This window comes from Sceloporus occidentalis, unplaced genomic scaffold (assembly GCF_023333645.1).
Source record: "Sceloporus occidentalis isolate IW3139 unplaced genomic scaffold, rSceOcc1.0.p SCAF_72, whole genome shotgun sequence".
In the NCBI taxonomy this organism is placed as follows: Eukaryota; Metazoa; Chordata; class Lepidosauria; order Squamata; family Phrynosomatidae; genus Sceloporus; species Sceloporus occidentalis.
In genome coordinates, this window is record NW_028317052.1 from 152,425 (window position 1) to 173,022 (window position 20,598).

At 37.9% G+C, this 20,598-nt stretch overlaps 1 protein-coding gene across 3 annotated transcripts in view; it reads left to right on the forward strand.

Moving 5' to 3' along the window:
• The window catches only part of LOC149286040 (glycine receptor subunit alpha-2-like), a 68,449-nt gene extending 48,086 nt beyond the window's left edge, over positions 1 to 20,363 (forward strand). For 2 of the 3 annotated variants that reach the window (XM_089494383.1, XM_089494384.1), the window contains exon 9: positions 20,085 to 20,363. In XM_089494383.1, coding sequence (XP_089350509.1) covers positions 20,085 to 20,363 — 279 coding nt within the window. Of the gene's footprint in view, positions 1 to 5,589; positions 5,704 to 20,084 lie in introns of all 3 variants that reach the window. The other variant, XM_089494382.1, reaches the window with a different exon arrangement.
• The last annotated feature ends 235 nt before the right edge of the window (positions 20,364 to 20,598 follow it).

The window sequence follows — 20,598 nt, forward strand, 5'->3', positions numbered from 1 at the left end:
ACCGATTTACCTCGGAGGCTTTCTGTTTAACCCCTTAAGGACAATGGGCAGTCCCAAAACCCATTGAAAAAAATACATTTTGAGCCCGTACATGTATGGGCTTTGTCATTAAGGGGTTAAAAGTTATCTGCTAGAATTCCCAAACAGTACTTTTTTTTTTCTTGGTGGGGGAGTAATTTGTATTGAGCGCATTGAAAGGAGGGCTACTGAAATGGTGCATGGTTTGCAGGATAAAAATGGATCAGGAAAGACTAAAACATCTAAAGGTGTATGCCTTGGAGGAAAGAAGAGAGAGGGGAGATGTGATAGAAACATTTAAATACATAAAAGGATTTAACAAAGTAAAGAGGGAATTTTATTTCAAAGGGGGAAAATGTTAGAACAAGAGGTCATAGTCTAAAACTAAATTGTCAGAGGCTTAGATGTAATGTAAGAAAGCTTTAGTTTACTGAGAGGGTGGTAGATAAGTGGAACAGCATCCTAGCAGACGTGGTAGGGGCTAATACAGTGGAGGAATTTAAACATTGATAAAATGGGCAGACTAGATGGGCCGAATGGTTCTTATCAGCCGTAAAGTTCTATGTTTCTGCGTGTCTGTATGTATGTAGCCTCAGCCAATTTCCTAGATCTGTTGGCTTATTCATCTACTCCATTGTTTATCTGGTCTAGAATGCGACACGTTTCCTTCCATTCTGATGATGTAATAGCATCAGGATTCAATTCTATGTGTTCTCTATTTTTGATATGAAATCAACCCTTACGAAAAATTAGTGCACTTTTTTCTGAAGTAATACTGCAGTTTTTTGGACATGAAAAAACTGCAATACTGCACTTTTACTGCAGTATTACTGCACATTTACTGCACTTTTTTTTTTATACTGCAAACCTACAGTTGTACTTTAAAGTACTGTAGCTTTATTGCATTTGTACTTCCGTACAAAAACAACTGCAGTACAACTGCAGTACAGTGAAGTACAAATGCAGTAAAAGTGCAGTAAATGTGAAGTAATACTGCAGTAAAAGTGCAGTATTGCAGTTTTTTCATGTCCAAAAAACTGCAGTATTACTTCAAAAAAACTGCAGTATTTTTTTTGTAAGGGAACTATTTCTGGTATTGATCTTAGAAAATGGCATGCTACAAGGTCTGGCCATAGATTTTTGGGGGCCCTAAACACAAAAAATATATACTAGGGCCCCATCTCTTTGTGTATAAAGTGAGGAATGCAATATTCCTAATCACTAAATTGTATTACATAAAAATACATCACTGTTGCCTAAATTTGGACTTTTGTAGACCGTTGAGTCCTAAGCAGTTGGTTAACCTGCTTATATGGTAGAACCACTTGTGATGATAAATTATACATACGGGTTCAAATTGTTTTATGGTAGGGGTAGTGAAATAAATTTGCTTTGAGAATAAGGCCATTTATAACATATTCTATCCAGGAGAAATTCAGGGAAATAGGTAACATTAAAAAAAATATAAATGTCTTTTTTCCCTGGTGGGTAAATGCATTTTGGTTCATTTGACAATCCAAAATGTCAGATCAACCCTCTTAGGAGTCTCACAGATTGATTAGCTAATATCTGACGCTTTTGCTCTTCTTATCAAAATGCTTTATGAGTAAAATCACAAGAGGATTTTCTCTTTTAAAGTTCTATTTAGAAAAAAAAGGCTATTTTCCTGCACTGTTCTTCTCTTCTCTTCACATCTCAATGGATAGTGTTTGACATCTAAATAAATTTTGGCACAACGTATATTTTCCCTTTAGCTACTGTATTCTAATTTACTCTGTATAATATAAAACAACTCTGTAATTTCGTACGCCAAACATATCAGTTACCATATTCTGCTCTATTTACTTCATGAAAAATTATATGCTTTAGAAGTATTGTTAACTTTCTCTCTCATAATCCTACATTATGCTAATTGTAACATATGTACCCACGGCGGCCAAAGGTTACACAAATGATTGTAATCAGGAAAAGAGGGATGTGGAGTTGAAGTAGGCAGTTATTAAACAAATGAATATGGTCTGGTACTGTACCTAATTTAAAAGAAAAAAGAAGCTTGACACGTAATAAGTAGATATTCATAAAACAGCACTAAAAGAAAACCCATATTGTTTGCTAATGAATTGAATTGAGGTTCAATAGAGATAAATATGTTTACGTTAAGTATATTTCTAATAAAACAGATAATTATTAATAATTGACATATTAAAGGTAAGAAGCCAACATGAAAACAATTGATGAACTGGTATATTCCATATTAATGAGATGTATTTCGTACAATATTTTCAAGAAGATCCAAAGTGTCTGAATAGTCTTTGAATTAAAGGGACACTGCAGGCATTATATGCAATTTAATGTGTATGATAAATGAAGGGTCCCATTATATTTCAGTGGCGTACCCCTTGCAAATGCATCGGGGGATTTGGCCCCTTCCTCCACCCCCAGCTATTTTCCGCGCGCGTGATATACTTACCATTCCGTGCTTGGAGAACGTTGCAGACCCCCGTGTGCATATGCTGAAATCACTCCCATTGATGGCAGTGGGGCACTTTCCTGCCTCTGATTGGCTTCTTCAAACCAAGGAGGAGGGCAGCTGCAAGGCTGCAGTTTCTAGCTTGAGTAGGTAGTTTTTGAAGAATGTATGGTATATTAAAGTACTTTATTGGCTCTATTAGAAGATGACCCTGATTATAAGACAACCCCCCAAAATTTGAATATTAATTTAGGAAAAAAAGAAAAAGCCTAAATATAAGACGACCCTATAAGGAACATTTTTTACAAGTAAATATTAATTCACAATTTTTTCATATTTAATAAAAACTATGATTGAGAATTTAATTTTTTTGTTTTTATTTCCTTTTATTTGCCAACCTGCCCCCAGTTATGTACATCTACCCCACAGATATGCCTTATACCCCCTTATACACCACTCTACCCCAGAAATGCCTTATACCCCCTATATGCCACTTTGCCTCCCTGATATGCCACTTTGCCGCCAGATAAGCCTTATACCCCCTATATGCCACTCTGCCTCCCAGATATGCCTTATACCCCCTATATGCCACTCTGCCTCCCAGATATGCCTTATAACCCCTATATGCCCCTCTGCCTCCCTGATATTACTTTTAACCCTAAATATTCCACTCTGCCTCCCTGATATTCCTTTTAACCCCCTATATGCCACTCTCCCTCCAGAAAGCCCTTATACCTCCCCCATATGTGACTCTTCCCCCGACTTACCAGTGCTTCCCTAGACTTGTCCCCCCCGTGGTTTAGATTCCTTGGTGTCTAGTTGGGCCGGTGGAGGTCAGAGCGATGCGCACAGACAACCTCCATTGCTGTTGCCGGCACTTCCGCCGGGGCTTCTATGAATGAGCACCGGAAGGTCATGTGATGCCGGCGCTCTGTCATAGAAGCCCCAGAGGAAGTGCCAGCAGCAGCGGAGGTTGTCTGCGCGTATCGCACAGACGCCCATCGGCTGCCGGAGAGGAGGATCCAGGTCCCCTGCAGTGCAGTCTGATTAGAAGATGACCTTTTCAGAGCATTTGCAGAGTAATTTAATATGCATTCATTTTTAGTGGGACTGTCAGGATCAGTAAACTATCCCTTTTAGAAGGAATGCAGTTTTTTGTAGACATTGCTGAGAAAAAAAAAATGAAGGCACCCTTAAACCATATTTTGCATTAAAAAAGTTTGCCCTTGAAGTAATTATACAAGTCAAGCCATTGCATAACATTAACTTTATTCAAGGATTCAAGGAGTACTTTTAATGGATTTTGCTCCCAAAGGTAACATAACAAACACCAGCATGTTTATTCTAGTTATATATATATATATATATATATATATATATCATTGTTTAATCACCCACAGAGGACGAGTACTATACAAATACAAGGAATATAAAGAAGAAATATCTGTTCCATAATTGCAGGTAGTCTTTACTCTTATATTAGGCATATCAATAAATATATTGCAGTAAATAATTTTTTTACTTTCTATGTGTGGCTGAATCATTTAAACTAGGCAAATATCTGTCACATATGCTTGGTCTTCCCCATACTGTGCCATGAGGCATCAAGTATTGTGTTATTAGTCATCCTGATGCTTTCCACATACAAGCCTGTCTTGAAAATGTCATGAACAAACCTCTTCTTTAAGGGTCTTCAACCACTCAGATGTTTGTAACATTCAGATGCTGTGAATTCTGATCCCCTTTCAGTGATGAAATATTTCTCATCTAATGCATCATGATGTAGAAGAACACTTGGCACAAAATACAGATTTTACATTGTCAAAGACAAGTCAGAATCAACCCAAATATACAGTAATTCCTTTACTGTCTCGCTAATACTAATTAGTCTTACTAATAAAAAATTATTATAGAATGGGACCAAAAAGTGATTTCCTGGGCATGTTAAAGTTAATGATATGTACAAGTTTAAATATTTTTAGTAGATACTATTCAGCGTATTCAACATCAAGTTGAGAGGTCAGTGAAGTTAAGGCTTAAATTGACTCACCAGACTTGATTAACGCCCATGCCCTGTATGTCAACAGAAAACAACACATTTATTCAAAAATATGAGACCTAACTGTCTATAATTTTAAAAATCATAGTGTACATACTTGCAGTCAAATGTAGCCACAACTTTTCTTTAAGAGAAAAAGAAAGCATCAGAGTGGAACAACATGAAGGAAACCAGTGCTGAGGCGCTCAGTTTTAGCAAAAGAAAAGTAGACATGATGTAAAGTAATCTAATGTGATGTACCGGGGAGAGGAGAGGAGAGAAGGGAGGGAGAGAAAAACAAGGAGGGGATTAAGTGACAAGGAACAGAGGCAGAAAGAGAGGGAGGAAGAGGGACAGAGAAGGAGAGGAGGGAGAGAGAGAGAAGGATGAGGAGAGAGAGAGAGAGAAAAGAAGGGAGGATGAGAGAAGAAAAGGGGAGAGAAGAGAGATATAAATGAGATACAGAAGGAGGGGAGAACAAGATAGAAGAGGGAGAGGGGAGATTGGGAAGGAACACAGAAAAAACAGGCAAAAGAGGGAGAGCGCGAGAGAGAAAGGAGAGAAAAGGGGGAGAGGGAGCGACAAAAACATTTTTTTGTCCTTGTCATTTGAATGACATCACATACACTAGTATGTGTATATATTCCATTTAAAGTGAACAAACAAATATAATCTACTTCACAAATGCTACAACATTAATGTTTTAACCTTTAATAGGTACAGTAACTTGTTTTAATAATTTGCGCTATTCTGTATTCCTGTATTTTGATTAAGCCCATCATCTCCTGGATGGCAAACAAGCATATGATATAAGGTTTATATGTAATGCTTTACATAATAATATAAGAAGCCAAAAGAATATGATTTCTTTTTAGTCATTGATTTTGAATGAAGCATGATTCTATTATTTGTGCTCCCCTTTCACACAAACCTCCCCATTTCTATTATTTACAGTGCTTTCTTATTGTTTTTCATGTTGTGTCTAACATTGTCATTTTTGTTTAATCGTTTTGCTGTTCTTCCATTTTTGCTGCCTTTATCTGTTGTGACAATCTGGGGACAGATTGTGCTTGTTGGGAATGAAAGCGTGGAGTCCGTGCAGCGAATGAATGGATTGCGGAGTACAGATTCCTCAGCATACGGAACTTTGAATCAAATCTACAATCCAAGCACAAGGGTAAAAATAATCAGGATTATAAAAATGAACAGTATAGGGGAGAAATAAAACATTTTATTACAAGAATTCAGCATTTTCATTCACCCTTGGATGTGCAGTATATGAGAGTTTTTTTTACTAGCATCCCTTTATAAATCCTTTATAATTTCTGTTAAATGTTTTTTTAGTTGTATTCATTTAAATGTAACTGGTCTTTTACGGGAGTGCTCATTGGGCTGTTCTGTTCTGTTTACAAAACAGTACACATTTATATAATTATTACTCTATCAGAGAGAAGGGAAGGGAAATTAGAATAACAAAATCACTGAATGCATGTAAGTTAGACTAATGCAAAGTCTTAAAACAAGTAAAGATGCAAGAGCAATATTATTGGATACTTTTATACATAACCTGCTGAACATATTGTTAGTGTTGGCAATACATGACACATTATCACTGTCAGTGTAAAGGCATTAGCCTTTAGTTAATAGACCAAATAATATTAAAATAAATCCTTGATTTTTTTATTATCTATATGGGGTTTATGCTTTGTTTACCATACTTGAGCATATGTAATCCTGCAAGCCTAATTACTAACATTTAGTAAAAATATTTTTTGTTGGTTTAGTTAGGATTTACCATATGGGTGTTTGCAGGCATTTATTTTGGTTCCAGAGGGACAAAGCCAAAATTATCCTTCAGAATTGTAAATGGTTTCCTTTCACATATTTTAGTTTCTACGTTCATTCAAATCTTTCTTTTATGGTTTCTTATAGGGATACTACAGTTTATAGTGTCAACTTTATATATTCTTTAAAAAATAGAGAAGTTAAGTAGGCGCTTATTTTATCAGTAAAGTATGCAGCAAAAACACTTGTGTACACAAAGTGTTGTGTAAAAGAATTTGTTGTTCTAACTTATCTTCCTTAAGATCTGTGATGTAATTCCAGAAAAAAAATTCCAAGCATACAAAAGAAAAAAACATATACAATACAAATGTGTGACTCTGTATGATTTAGATAAATAAAAAGAAACATATAGGGAAGAGCTAATGAGGAGAAAGAAAGGTGGCAGTTCCCTTGTGTGCAATCTGGGTGCTGGGGCAAGCTCTACGAGTGCAACCTGGGTGCTGGGACAAGTCATTTGAGTGCAATCTGTGTATTGGGCAAATCCTGTGTGTGCAATTTGGGTTCTGGCATGTCCTGTGTATGCAACCTGGATGCTGGGCAAGTGATTTGGCTGTAACTTGGATGATGGGCAAGTGGTTTTGATGTAACTTGAGTGGTGAGCAAGTCCTGTGGATGCAATACGGGTGCTGGGCAAGTGGTTACGATGTGATCTGGGTGCTGGGGAAATTCCAGTGGATGCAATCTGGGTGCTTGGGCAAGTCCCATGTGACTAGATGTAACTAGGGTGCTAAGCAGGTCCTACTAATGTGCATTTTTGACTTTGGTAGTTTTCTGTTTGTTTGTTTTTTATTCTAACTTTGTTAACACCATAAAAATTTAAATTTTGTGATCTGTGATGAATCAATGTTCATATTTTAATTGTACATTCTGATGGGCAAAAAATGTTATAGTTTCTTCTAGCTGGTCCTTTTATATATTTAAACTGGTCCTTCATAAAGTATAATTAGTGTACACATGTTTTACCTCCAACCACTTGGTGTAAAAACTAGGAAAGCTTCCACTAATGGCCCTACACACGTAAAAAGTGATACTAATATACTGATGTGATATAGGGACTTATGCTGTATCACCATCAATGCCTGGCACAGTACATAGTGATGGGAGATATACGATACCACTGTCTGTGTCTGTCTTGCTATAATGATAAGAGATACACTGTACCACTCTGTGTCTGGATCACTATGGTTGTGGTATACCAGTATCAGGCTCAGTATATAGATTAATAGTTATACTGCACCACTTTCAGGCTCAGTATATATTGATGGGAGTTATGCTGTTACACCCTTAGTGTTAAAATGTGAAAAAATCACTGGGTTTGGGGAAATGTGTTTTATTTTTTAACTCTATGCAGTTCTCATATCATGAATTTCTGTATTATTTATGTATGTACTTATGTATGTACTAAATAACCTCTGTAAGGATATAGTGAGGGGCACAATTTTTTTTCTTGCCTCAGGTGCAAAAGGTGCTAACTACTGCTTTGCCCCTCTCGCCCAGTGGCTTCTTTATATTTTGAGTGCCGGATGTGAAATGTCTAACATGGCACTGACAATGAGTTTGGGGGCAAAGACAGCACTGACGAACTGTTTAGGGACAAAACTGGCACTGTGTTGTGATGTGTTACATGGTGAAGTTGGTGGGCAAAAAGAGGTGGAGTGGTTGCCATAGAAAATGGGTGTGGTTAGAAGGGTTATGTTTATTAATGGAAGAAGTTAGCAATATAGCCACATCCACCTGGTGGCACCAAAAACATTTGCACCTAGGCATCAGTGGCCCTAGGCTCACCCTGACCCTACAGAGTCATACATTCTTATTGTTATTTTTATATTTTTTATATGCTTGGAGTTTCTCTGGAATTATAACACAGATCTTATGGAAGATAAGTTGTAACAATAAATTATTTTATGGAAAGCACTCTTTTCACTGATTTGTAAATATTCTTTATTTGTATGCAAATTCGTGTAGGGTTTATACATCTGCCCTCTTTCCCCACCATCTACATACATTCTGCCAAACGCATCTCTTGCCCAGTAGTGGCTCACATGCTCTAACGAGAACCTCCTGTGCCCATGTGATTTCAACTGATTCCGATGGGAGAATTTTCTTATGACTGGTTGCTTCAAACAGCCAAAACTAGTTCCAGATATGGATGGCAAAGGAGCGCAACATTTTCTCTAGTTCAATGTCTGAGGTTTTTTTAATTTTTGGGTAATGTGGAAAAGAATGGATATTCAACTACTTACAGAGTACTTTAATATGCACTCTTTGCTGGTGGGAATGTACGGAACATTAGACTGTACCTTCAAACATTTGTCTTTTCATTTAATTTCCCAATTTGATAGCCCGCCCCTCCAAATTATTCTGCAGCAAATTAGCTAAATGTTGTAAATTTCTAATCGCCCCCTTTTGATCCTGCATGTGGATACTTATGTTTGCCTATAAAACATTTTTATTTTCTCACCTTATATTGTATATTATGTCTGAAGTAAAATATGGATATTCTGTAAGAGAAAGTTGCCAACACTGTGTTCTCAGATACTGTTCACGCTGTTTTCTAAACTCTGTGGGTATTATATAATCTCCAGTACATAAGAAGTCAAGAAAACAATTCCCAAGGTGTGGTTACTTTAATCAAGAGTGAAAATATAAAATCAGTGGGGGTACCATCCACAGTCTTCAGTAGGCTCCTCTTAGATACATTATATGACAGCCAGGGATAATTTTCAATTATATTTGTCACCTCCAGTTACTCCTTTGTGCCTACAGCAGAATCAAACATAATTTTAAGTTTAGTGGCTACAAACTGAAGTACTGGAGAACTTTGCAAATAATGGACATGGTCCCCATAATGTTACTTCAAAATATAAAAGTGGGAAATCGGTAAGAGAGCATTTTGATGGACCCACCTTATGAAGATTTACTGTAAAATCTTGAGTGCTGTTAGGAAAATGCTCATTTTATCAGGTATATAATCATGTCATTTTGCCTTGAGTGTTATAATCACCAGTACCTCTGCATACTTCATCATCTTTGGGTAAGGGGTACCGACACCTACAGATTATTCCAGAAGGAGAACAAAGAGCAGACATACAAACATGAAGAGCTCAGGTATACTGCGGTCTAAATACTCACATAATCCACAACTACCACCAAACCCTTTAGATAATAGACCTAGAACTCCAAGGGTATGTTACATTTAGCTCTTATCTGTCTGTCTACCTATCTCTGTCTATTTACCAACTTATTTGTTTAGAGATTTTCGAGACTCTCTTTCTTATTACATAAGTGCATATTAGTGAGATTTTACAGACCTTGGAATGGGTTACTGATTAATATAAAGCAAGTATGGGGATAGGGCTTCACCATTATGCATCCCACCATAAAAGCTCAATGATACTTGGCTGTTCAGGTGTTCAATTAGTTCTAGGACTGGTTTTTATTTCCAGTCCAACCTTACACTTTTGTATTGACTGGTCATAATCAAGCCTTGTGACAAGTAAATGTTAATTTTGCAAATAATAGTCATATTTTTGGTTTATGTCTAAAAGCTTGAGGTTGGGAGACTCAATAAGTATGTCTGGAATGAATTGGATAGGACGTACACAATGGTGCAAACTTCCTATGGGTGTTCTATGTTATGCTACATTTCTCAGTCTCAGCATTACTATTTATGCTTGTTTCTGTTTATATATTTCTTATGTATATTATTTAACAGTTTTGAAGGCATACAGTATCTCACAAAAGTCAGTACACCTCTCACACTTTTGTAAATATTTGAATATATCTTTCCATGTGAAAACACTGAAGAAATGACACTCTGCTACAATATAAAGTGTAAACAAACTGTCAATCTTTTGTGTGGCCACCATTATTTTCCAGGACTGCCTTAACCCTCTTGGGCATGGAGTTCACCAGAGCTTCACAGGTTGCCACTGGAGTCCTCTTCCACTCCTCCATGACGACATCACGGAGCTGGTGGATGTTAGAGACCTTGCGCTACCCCAAGAAAATGAAGTGTGGCAGGGCCACCATCAGAAATCTCGGGGCCTATTACAGGCTTAGTGTCTGGGCCCCTATGCCTGCCCCATGCCCATCTCATTTCCTTACCCATTGCTCCACCCATCACTCCCTCTTAAGATCCCCTATAAACACATGACAGCAGGGGCGAACCCAAGGTTAGTGGTGCCTGGGTGCAGTATTTCATCAAGGCTCCTCTATAACTAATACGCATACATACTAACACACAAAGTCACTGTAACACCCACTCACTCTAGCACCATACACTTACATACATAGACATTCTTTCTCATGCTCCTCTTTTTTTTCTCTCACAGGTGCCACTAACCCTAGGCTCACCTCTGGCACTCAAACACCATACACTGACACACAACTCACGGTAACATCATACAATGACAACCTAAAATAATAATTAAAATGTACACTCCAGTCATTATATGCACTTTAATACAAGAGAGAGATTAATGATCTAAGACCCTGTGTGCATGCACAGAAAGCTTTTCGATTAATTTATTATGACATATAGAAAGTGATGGACAACATTTCAGCTAACCCATGGCAGTGTTTATCAAGACAAATTGGTCACAGTCTAACATCACTTTTTGTATCTCTCCCACCTCCCCATGTGTACAAAAGTAATAGGACACCTGACGATTACACCAACAGGGACTTTTATAGCTTTACGTTCTAAATACATAGTCATTAATACGTAGCTGGTCCTCTCCTTTGCAGATATAACAGCTTCCACTCTTCTGGGAAGGCTTTCCACAAGATTTTGGAGCGTTTTATGTGTTTTACTCATTCATCCAAGTTTTTTTAACCAATTTTTTATTTTTATCCATATAAATATTACAAGGATACATGAATTTTATAATCGTGTAACTTAGTAAAAAAGATTATTTAAATCACTATTTTTGAATATATGTTACAGTAGGAATTTTGGGCTTTTAGCTATTTGGAACAAATCATTTTCCATTTGCCTGTGGACTGGTGCATTTAATGAGATTTCACTTATATTACATACAGATTAATAAATCAGATCTACTGTATCCTTGACAAAAGATTAAAATTAACTTTTATCCCTGTAAGGTGTTTAATACACAGGAATTAGGACATGACAGCCTGAATCTTTTATATTTGCTGTGTTTCATATTGCTGGAATTTCAATTAGAATGATTTACATTGCATATTTATGTATGGGCAAATTTATGTGTTTGCTAGATAAAAATTTTCAGTTCCATTATTTTAGAATTTAAATCATAAAACCCAAGCACATAATATTTTTCTTCTCCGAAGCCACTGACCAGCTGCTCTCTTCCTAGAACAAATTTATAATTTCATCAAATAGACGTGTGCATACGTATTCGTGTAGACTTGATTTTAACAAAAAATTGCCTGTTTTCTGCATTTGTACAAATCTCTAATAACGAGGGCGATCTCCGACCAAACTGCCGAAAATGAATATCAGGAGTGCCGAAAATGTGTTAGTATTCCTCCATTTGTTGCCACATCCCATTACAAGCTGTTTGGTGTTTGTTGGTGAGGTAATGCGGAAGGGAATGTGTGTAGGAGGGTACATATCATTGCCCGAAGACGAATGTGGCAAAAAAGACTTGCTGCGCACAAGTCTATTAAATTAAAGGAGCAGCTCGGTTTGGGGAAACACCTGGAAAATCCAGATAGTGTCAGGGCCGGCCCAAGACATAATGCCTCCTGGGGGGAAGTTTAAAATGACGCCCCCCCCCCATTATCTACCCTTCCTCTGCCACCCCCCTATTATCAAAGTGCCGCCCCTTCAAAAGAGCCGCCTGGAGCAATTGCCCCACTCTGCTCCATGGTAGGGCCGGCCCTGGATAGTGTGTCTCCCTGTCTGCGGACTCGAGGTATATTTTTCACAGGCATAGTCAATGGGTGGATAGACAGACTGACATACCTCTGAAGAAACCAGGTCAAAAGATACTTGATATCATCAGGCTGCCGTACTAAGTAAACTTTGCACATGGATGGCAATAACTAAGGCATTGACACATTGATAATAATCAAGACTGAAACGGGACAGCTGGCATATATGAATGCATTAAAATAACCAGAAAGCTTCCACACTCTGTAAAATCTTTTTCAAATAAGTACTTGTCAATATATATTTTGCATGTAAAAAACCTGGTGACCATGACCATGTAAATAGTCCTACAAAATACATTTAGTGGCACTGATTAAGTGTATGTAGTTTTTTGGCTTGGTTAATGGATAATACTTGTGAGGAGAACATTTTGAGTGTAGAATCACCCATCATTCCGATTATTACAGTTTGAATGAAAAGAATCTGTCCCTTAAGAGGCTGTAGAGCTGATTTTTTGAAGTATAAAGCATTTCCATATAGTTTATAATTCCAGACATTGCTTTGTTTCCATGAATAACGGTTGCAGCCACCCAGCAGAATTGGTAGAGATTAATATGGTAAGGGAATTTAAACATGCATGGGATGGGCATGTGGATAGGCAAGTGGCTATCCTAAATCTAAGATGAGACCAAAGATATTTACAGCAGGAAAAACAGATAGACTTGATAGACAGAATGGTTCTACCATCAACTTCTAGGTTTCTAATTAGAAATTTTAAGTATGGAGTTGCACTTGTATATTTGAGAACCTGCAAAAGGTTGTACCTGTGTACATGTTCCATGTAAGGTCCATCTTTCATTTTTAGGAGCCTACAGTAGCTGCCCCTTGCCCCCTTAGAATCTCGTTGTAACAGGAACCTTAGGGTGTTGGTGTCATGTCCCTGGTCATTCCACCGTCCTCATAGCGAAAGACGGCTACAAGATGGGTGGCCACTACGGTTCTCAGAATAAAGGTGCCCACCAGCCAGGGGAGGGCTGGCAGCCTAAGGCCTGGGGGGCAAGTCTAGTCAAGTGGCCCATTGCGCCACCAAAGCGGCTGCGAGCGACATTGATAGCAGTCACTCCACCGGCGCCTAATGAAATTAAAGTGGCCGGTGTGCACGCACCGCGCCGCCCAATAGCCGTGCCTCAGCTCTTTATCCCACCCCTTTTAAGACGTGGGACGAAGAGTTGAGGAATGGCCATTGGGTCTGACTGCTGCATGATGCAGGGGCGTACCTAGAGTATTTGGCACCTGTGGCAGATCCTGTATGTGGCACCCCACACACACACACACACACACACACTTTAAAACTGCATAGTTTCTATGGTTAGGCAAACATTGGCAGGGGTACAGCAAAATTGTTATCATTATATACTGAGGCACACATTGACGGTGGTACAGCATAACTGCTATCATTATATATTTAGGGATTACGCTGTACCACCGTCAATGTGTGCCTATACTTTGAGCCAGACACTGACAATACTGCAGTACAACCCCTATCACTATATACTAAGCCAAACATTGATGTGGTGTAGGCCTAACAGTGACTGGCTTAGTACATAGTAGGGATGCACCGAAATGAAAACTGAAAATTCAGCATTCATTTGGTCAAAACCGAAAAAAAAACGTTTAAAATTAGACAAAAAAAAATCAACAATATTAATTACTAATATTTTCCTACCTTTCCTCTGGCACTGGCACTTTTCCTCCTCCTCTTCATTCTTCCTCTTCTTCTTCCTCCTCTGTGTCCTGTCCTTCCGGTGCGCGGAAGACGGTGGGCGTGGCTTCAGTGTTGTGTGCCGGGATTTGACATCAAGTCCTGACGCACAGCCACAGTTGCCGCGCGCATTGTTTTTGGAGGCGTGCTGGCACCCCTCAGTGAGCAGCAGTCCAGGCGGACTGCCCCCCCACCAGGTACGCTACCGGCACAGTGGCCAGTCCCGGTGGCAGCCGCTTAGTTTTTAACTTTGCGGCTGCCGTGAATGTTCGTCTGTGAATGTTCGGCAATTGCCCGCCCCTGCCACCAGCCCACAGCCCACCATACTAGGGACTGGGCATAGTATATAATAATACAACCACTTTACTGTGGGAGGGAAACACAGGAAACAGGAAAAAGATTAACACAATTAACACCAAACAAGGGATTAAACAGACATCGGCACTAGATTAATCTCATAACTCATCAAACAATGGCGAATACACAACAGAGGTAAAAGGATTAGGGAAGTAACACTATCATAGACTAGAGGGTTAGCCAATCTAAATACACATAGAAATGGAAACAAGAAGTTGAATATACAAAATAGAACCCCTATTTAACAATTATAGTCCCAATCATTTTCATAGAATAGGGGTCCAGCATCCGTTACACTTATGAACATCACACTCCAGACTAGAAAATGGAGCCGCTGGTTTTACACACCGGAGGCAGAATTTATTTGGGTCTCCTATTTCCACAGATTTTCATTTACAGAATATTCTTTATACCTTGGCTCTGTTTATCACATTCTGCCTTTCCTGCTGTTTACTTCACATCCATCCAAACACATTCACACTTTCAGAATATCGTTCTCTCCAGGGTTCCACTTAGGCTGCTTCTCTTGCTGTCTGTTTAGCTGTGTGAATGTTTTGACTTCTTAACCATTCCTGACCAGGTTACCTTGTATTTGTACATGGCTCTCATATGTTTGTTCTTATTTGTATAGAAGTTCCTTTTGAGTAAAATAGGGATTCCTTCTAAAGCAGCTGTGTTCCCTATAGGATAAAATTGTACATAGTTTCCCTACAGTTTGAAATGCAGAAAGTTCACCATAAGCAAGGAAAATTTATATATACTGGAATATAATATCCTTTTATTTGTACTAAATTTGTTAAATTAATCCTTAAAATTATCTAATGATTAATACATTCATGAATATTTGAAATATGAATTATTCTTTTAATAATTTAAAATTTCCACCTTCTCGAGAAACGTCACAGGACTGGAACATTTTAACGTGATCCTTTTGTTTGATAAAAAAATTGAGAAGCGTTATATATATATATATGAACATTTTATAGTTTTATACCCCATGTGAGTGAGATTCCTTGAATTTCCTGAATACATTTACATACATGTTATGATATTTTTTTCTCTTTTATGTATGTTGAAATATCATGGAATAATGTGGATGATCCCTCCGATTTGGGATAGAAGACTTTTACTTATATTATCACATAAGTATTTTACTATCATTTTGGTGTTGGTGTCACTTAATTTTGTTTTAGCTCACCCGAAAATTGATTATATAGTTTTACTATTTATTTTCTACAGGGTTTTACGGTTATTTAGAACACATCCATCATACAGCGTTTTTCTTCTTTCTATTTTATTTATTGTAAATGTAGTCTATTTAACCCCTTCAGGACCGGGATTTTGATACTAACGTGTCGCTAAAGGACCGGAGCCGTTTTTGTGTTTTTGTCATGTCTTTCTTCAACTGTAATTTCTCTCTTATCAATTGGTGCACCCACACAAATCATATATTGTTTTTTTCAGCACAAGTAGGGCTTTCATTTGAGTAAGTAGTAAGCTGTGTAGTACATTGTTTTGTTTGAAAAAAACTGGAAAAAGTGGGGGGGAAATGGAAAAAAACGCATTTTTTTACAGTTTTGTATACATACAAATTGTACACACATTAAAAGAATGGGAAAAAATTATCCCAAATATATTCATTAACTTGTCCTGATTTGGAAACCACCCAACATGGCCAGGATTTTTATCTATTTTGACCAGTATAGGGCAAATATTGCAAGGCATGCATCACGTTTTTGAAATGTAATTTTTTTCAAATTTGGCATGGTAGTCTAATAACTGCAATAGTTGTCACAGATACTGATTACCCCCCAAAATTATATGTTTATGAACAGTAGATAAGTCAAGGTGTACAACTAGGGTCATTTTGACACTTTTCAAACAGGGATTTTATCGCCAATTGCTGCCAAATTTTGAGGTATTTTTATATTTTTGGGGTTTTTTTTGCATATGTTGCAATGTTGCTTTAGATTTTATATTATATTTTGTATAGAATATGTGCAACTGCAGAACAAAACACCAAATTGTGTTCACCAACATCCCCCGGTTCCAACAAGGCCTCACATGCATTTTTTGAGGAAGCTATGAGGGCAAAACTGGAACATGCGCATTTTCGTTTTCACATTTGGAATTTTCACAAATTGGTTTCCTGGGCCCATATCCCATTTGGGACATTTTAGAAGCCCCCCCACTGTAAATTACCCCATAAAAGTATATATTTATGAACAGTAGACGAGTCAAGGTGTTCAACTAGGGTAGTTTTTACAGTTTTCAGCCAGCCATTTCTTCACTGATGTCTGCCAAACTTCACAGGGAAATTATTTTATTGCGTTTTTAACGCATACATTTCAATGTTGCAATTTATTTCTTGCACAGCATATGTGTAACACTGGAAAAAAAACACCACATTTTGTTCACCAACACCCCCCGGTTCCAACAAGACCTCACATGCATGGTTCATGTATTTTTTGAGGAAGCTATGAGAGCAAAACTGGAACATGTGCATTTACATATTTTTTTAAATATTTTTTTTCATCAGATTACTTGTAAGTGACAGGTTTAGGCCGCTGACATCAATCAGGGAGACCGATCAATAATCAGCGACTTAAAATGTCACCGACAAGTGATCAGGTAATAATTATGATTTTTTCATTTATTAATAATTTGTGTTTTTTCATAATTACCCTAGATGACCCCTCTCTCTTTGTGGAGCAGGGTCATCCGTGGGCTGCCATAATGATCCGATCACTCCTATTGGCCAGGAGCGATCTGATCAGCCCAGCATTTGACCTGGAAGCACCCTGGACTTTCAGGTCAGTGCTGTTATTTTTTTTTAATGATTATTATTATTTTATTAATTTTTTATTTATTTATTTATTTTTTATTTATTTTTTTAAATTATTATTATTATTTTTTACATTATTTTTTTTAACTCTTTCAATGCTGATGCTCCATTGAAGCACAGCATTGATTGATATTTAGTCCCCACAAGCTTGTGGGGACTAATATTAACCCCTGCAATGCTGCGATGGGGGTCATACACAATCACAGCATTGAAGGGGTTAATTGAGGAAGAGGGGGGTAGGGGTTAACTGAGGAAGGGTGGGGGTGGGGGGGCTGGTCTCCACACTCATGTGGAGACCAAAGAACCCTGTCTCCCTGTCCCTGAAGCTGCCTCTGGCAGCTGGGGACACAATCTCCAATAGACTGGAGATTGTAGGGGAGGAGTCTCTCTGATCAGTCCTATAGGACTCATCAGAGGACTTCTGGGGGCTCGTTTTTGCTGTTGCTGGTCTGCCTGGGCTTCCAGGCAGACCACCAGCAGCAGAACCCCCTAAAAAAAACGGGAATTAACCCCTTCATTGCCGCGATCGCGGCATTGAAGGGGTTAACGCTGCACTGACGCTCTCATGGAGCGATCAGGCAGCAGGGGGGTGTTGGATCAGGTCCCCACACTTGTGTGGGGACCCATTCAATACCCCCCCCTTCCCTGAAGCTGCCTGTGGCAGCTGAAACCGTGATTGCAGATTTTTCTGCAATCGCTGTTTCTGCCTAGAGAATCACTCCGTGGGAGTGATCGTGGGTTTGGGGGCGGGCTTAGACAGGCTGTGCTGTCTGCCCAGAACTCCTGGGCAGACAGCAGCAGCAGCGCCCCCACGATCACCGCGATTGTGGTGATGTGGGGGCGTTTTTTGGAGGAGACGTACCTGGTACGTCCCGGTCTACCGGTGACTGTTAACCAGGAAGTACCAGGTACGTCCCGGTACTGAAGGGGTTAAACTTTGCATTTGATACAGTGCCTCATGGGAGGCTTTTTTTTAATTAAGATGATTTCACTACTACTATGCTACTACCTAACAGAACGTTGTTTTAAAATAAACTAATAATAATTTTCTTAAGTTAATTTGTACTTTATTATTATTTATTATTTTTAATGCCATAAAAGTGAGTATTGATAGTGAAACTTATATTTCGCAGATGACACCAAATTACACAGGCTTTTAAATTCAGTTATAATGTGTTTGTTGAGGAATGTTTTAATTTAATTGGCAGAATCCTATGGCAGATTTAACATTGATAAATGTAAAGTAATGCATTTGGGCAATAAAAGCACACACACTAACTATAAGCTAAATGGGGTCAGCTTGTAGAAATCATCAAAAAAACAACTGTCTGCGCTTCTCACCTTAATAACGTTGGCAACCAATATATAAACATAATATAAATGAGAGGTTTTGGTTATATGAATCAGCCAAAGCAGTTTATACTGCTATCTAAACCTTATTAATGTGTTGGGGAGGTGCACGTAATTAACCTGGATAGTAACACATTAATAAGGTTTTGGTTCTCACCCTATTGAGAGTGTGCCTTGACGTCGCGGGTGATTTCGCTTTGGCCAATTCATATAACCAAAACCTCTCATTTATATTATGTTTATATATTTGCTGCCAACTTTATTAGGGTGAAAAGCGCAGACAGTATTTTGTTTTTTGTATACATTGTACAGCCAATACACTGTATTTGCGGCATGCTCACACTGTTTAGTAGGCCTCATTTTACACATTTGTATTATTTGAGCCTGAGACTAGCTTAGCGCACCAACATTTTTTCTTTTCCCTGTTTGTAGAAATCATCACTAAGATATGAAGTTGATTGTTGGGTCAACACTCAGTGACCATGTACAATACCAAGTAGCTAGAGTTAACACGTTATTAGTGTATTTCAAAAGAGGCATGAATGTGATTACATTTCTGTAGAAATGCTATACAATTCATAAGAGTTCATTCGAAAGATACAATGAAATAGAAAGGATACAGAGAAGAACTGTATTTATTTACTTTACATAAGAGATGCTGAAGGGGGTCCTCGTCACAATGTACAAATACATTTGAGGGGTAGAGTCATGAAGGATTTTGTTCTGCCATCTGAGCAAATGTAGAATATGTTTTAAAGGAGTTTCAGGGCTTTTTTTAGCTTCATTTTCAAAAACAAAAAATGACTCACAAAACACCTGAAGGAATAGAGTCGCACCAAGTGTATCACGTTTCTCTTACTGGCAAAATGTATATAACTTGAATGTGTTGTTATATGTATGACATGCACTGTTTTTCTTTTATATCCAAATTCAGATACTCCAAAAGAAACTGTCAAATAATTGCACATTACTGTGCAGTATTGCGCTAGAGAATGTGTTTGTCCCGTTAGCTGTTAGTCAGTGTTGTGGTTTTTTTGTTGCATTTTGTGTCTTTACATCAGTGAGAAATGGGCAGACTATATACCCTGAATTGTTATCAGCTGTCAAATTCTGTAAGATTCTGTATCAGCTGCATATTTTTCAGCACATTTGTAATAATACTCTGAAATAAAATACCTAATACAAGGTAACATTCAGAACTAGAGATTCATGAAATCCATACCTTTAAAGTTTTGTTGAATACCAAATCTCCTGCAAAACTTTCGAATTAATATTTTACAGAATGGCCAATGCACTTAATTTAGTTAGCTAGCGAGTTACGAGTTTTGAATATTTCCTGATTTGTTTGTTCTCACATTAAGTATACTATAATAAATCCAGTGCTGTCTGGTTGAGGTTTGATGTCAGGTTAATACTTTAGGTTGAACATACATGTGACTTCCATTAAAATTGGCGATGCAAACCTGAAACATTTGTTAAATGGCACCATTCTATGTATATTTATTTTAGAGTTTCTAATTTATATAATATCTCTCTTTCTAGGAAGAAGACGCTGTGCGTGAGAGTAGATTTAACTTTAGCGGATACGGGATGGGTCACTGTTTGCAAGTCAAGGACGGCACTGCAGTAAAACCATCTCCGCCAATCCCTCCTCCAGCTCAGCCAAAAGATGCAGAATCAATTAGAAAGAAATTTGTGGACCGTGCAAAAAGAATTGACACAATATCTCGTGCTGCCTTCCCACTCGCCTTCCTCATTTTTAACATATTTTACTGGATTACGTACAAAATAATAAGGCATGAGGATGTACACAAGAAATAAGCTGCATTTTCTTTTAAGGGAAGTGAAAGCCAAAGTGTGCTTGTAAATGAACGATGAAAGATCCAAATGCCATTTTGACTAATTTTCTATCCGTCTCCTCCAAAGGAAGTGAAAAACGAAAAAAAAAGACATTTCAAGAGTAAGAAAAAAAACAAACAAACAAAATACACACTGAAGTAAATAAATGAAGCCTCTCTTGATTATAAACTTTGCCTACTTTATTCAAATACTTTTT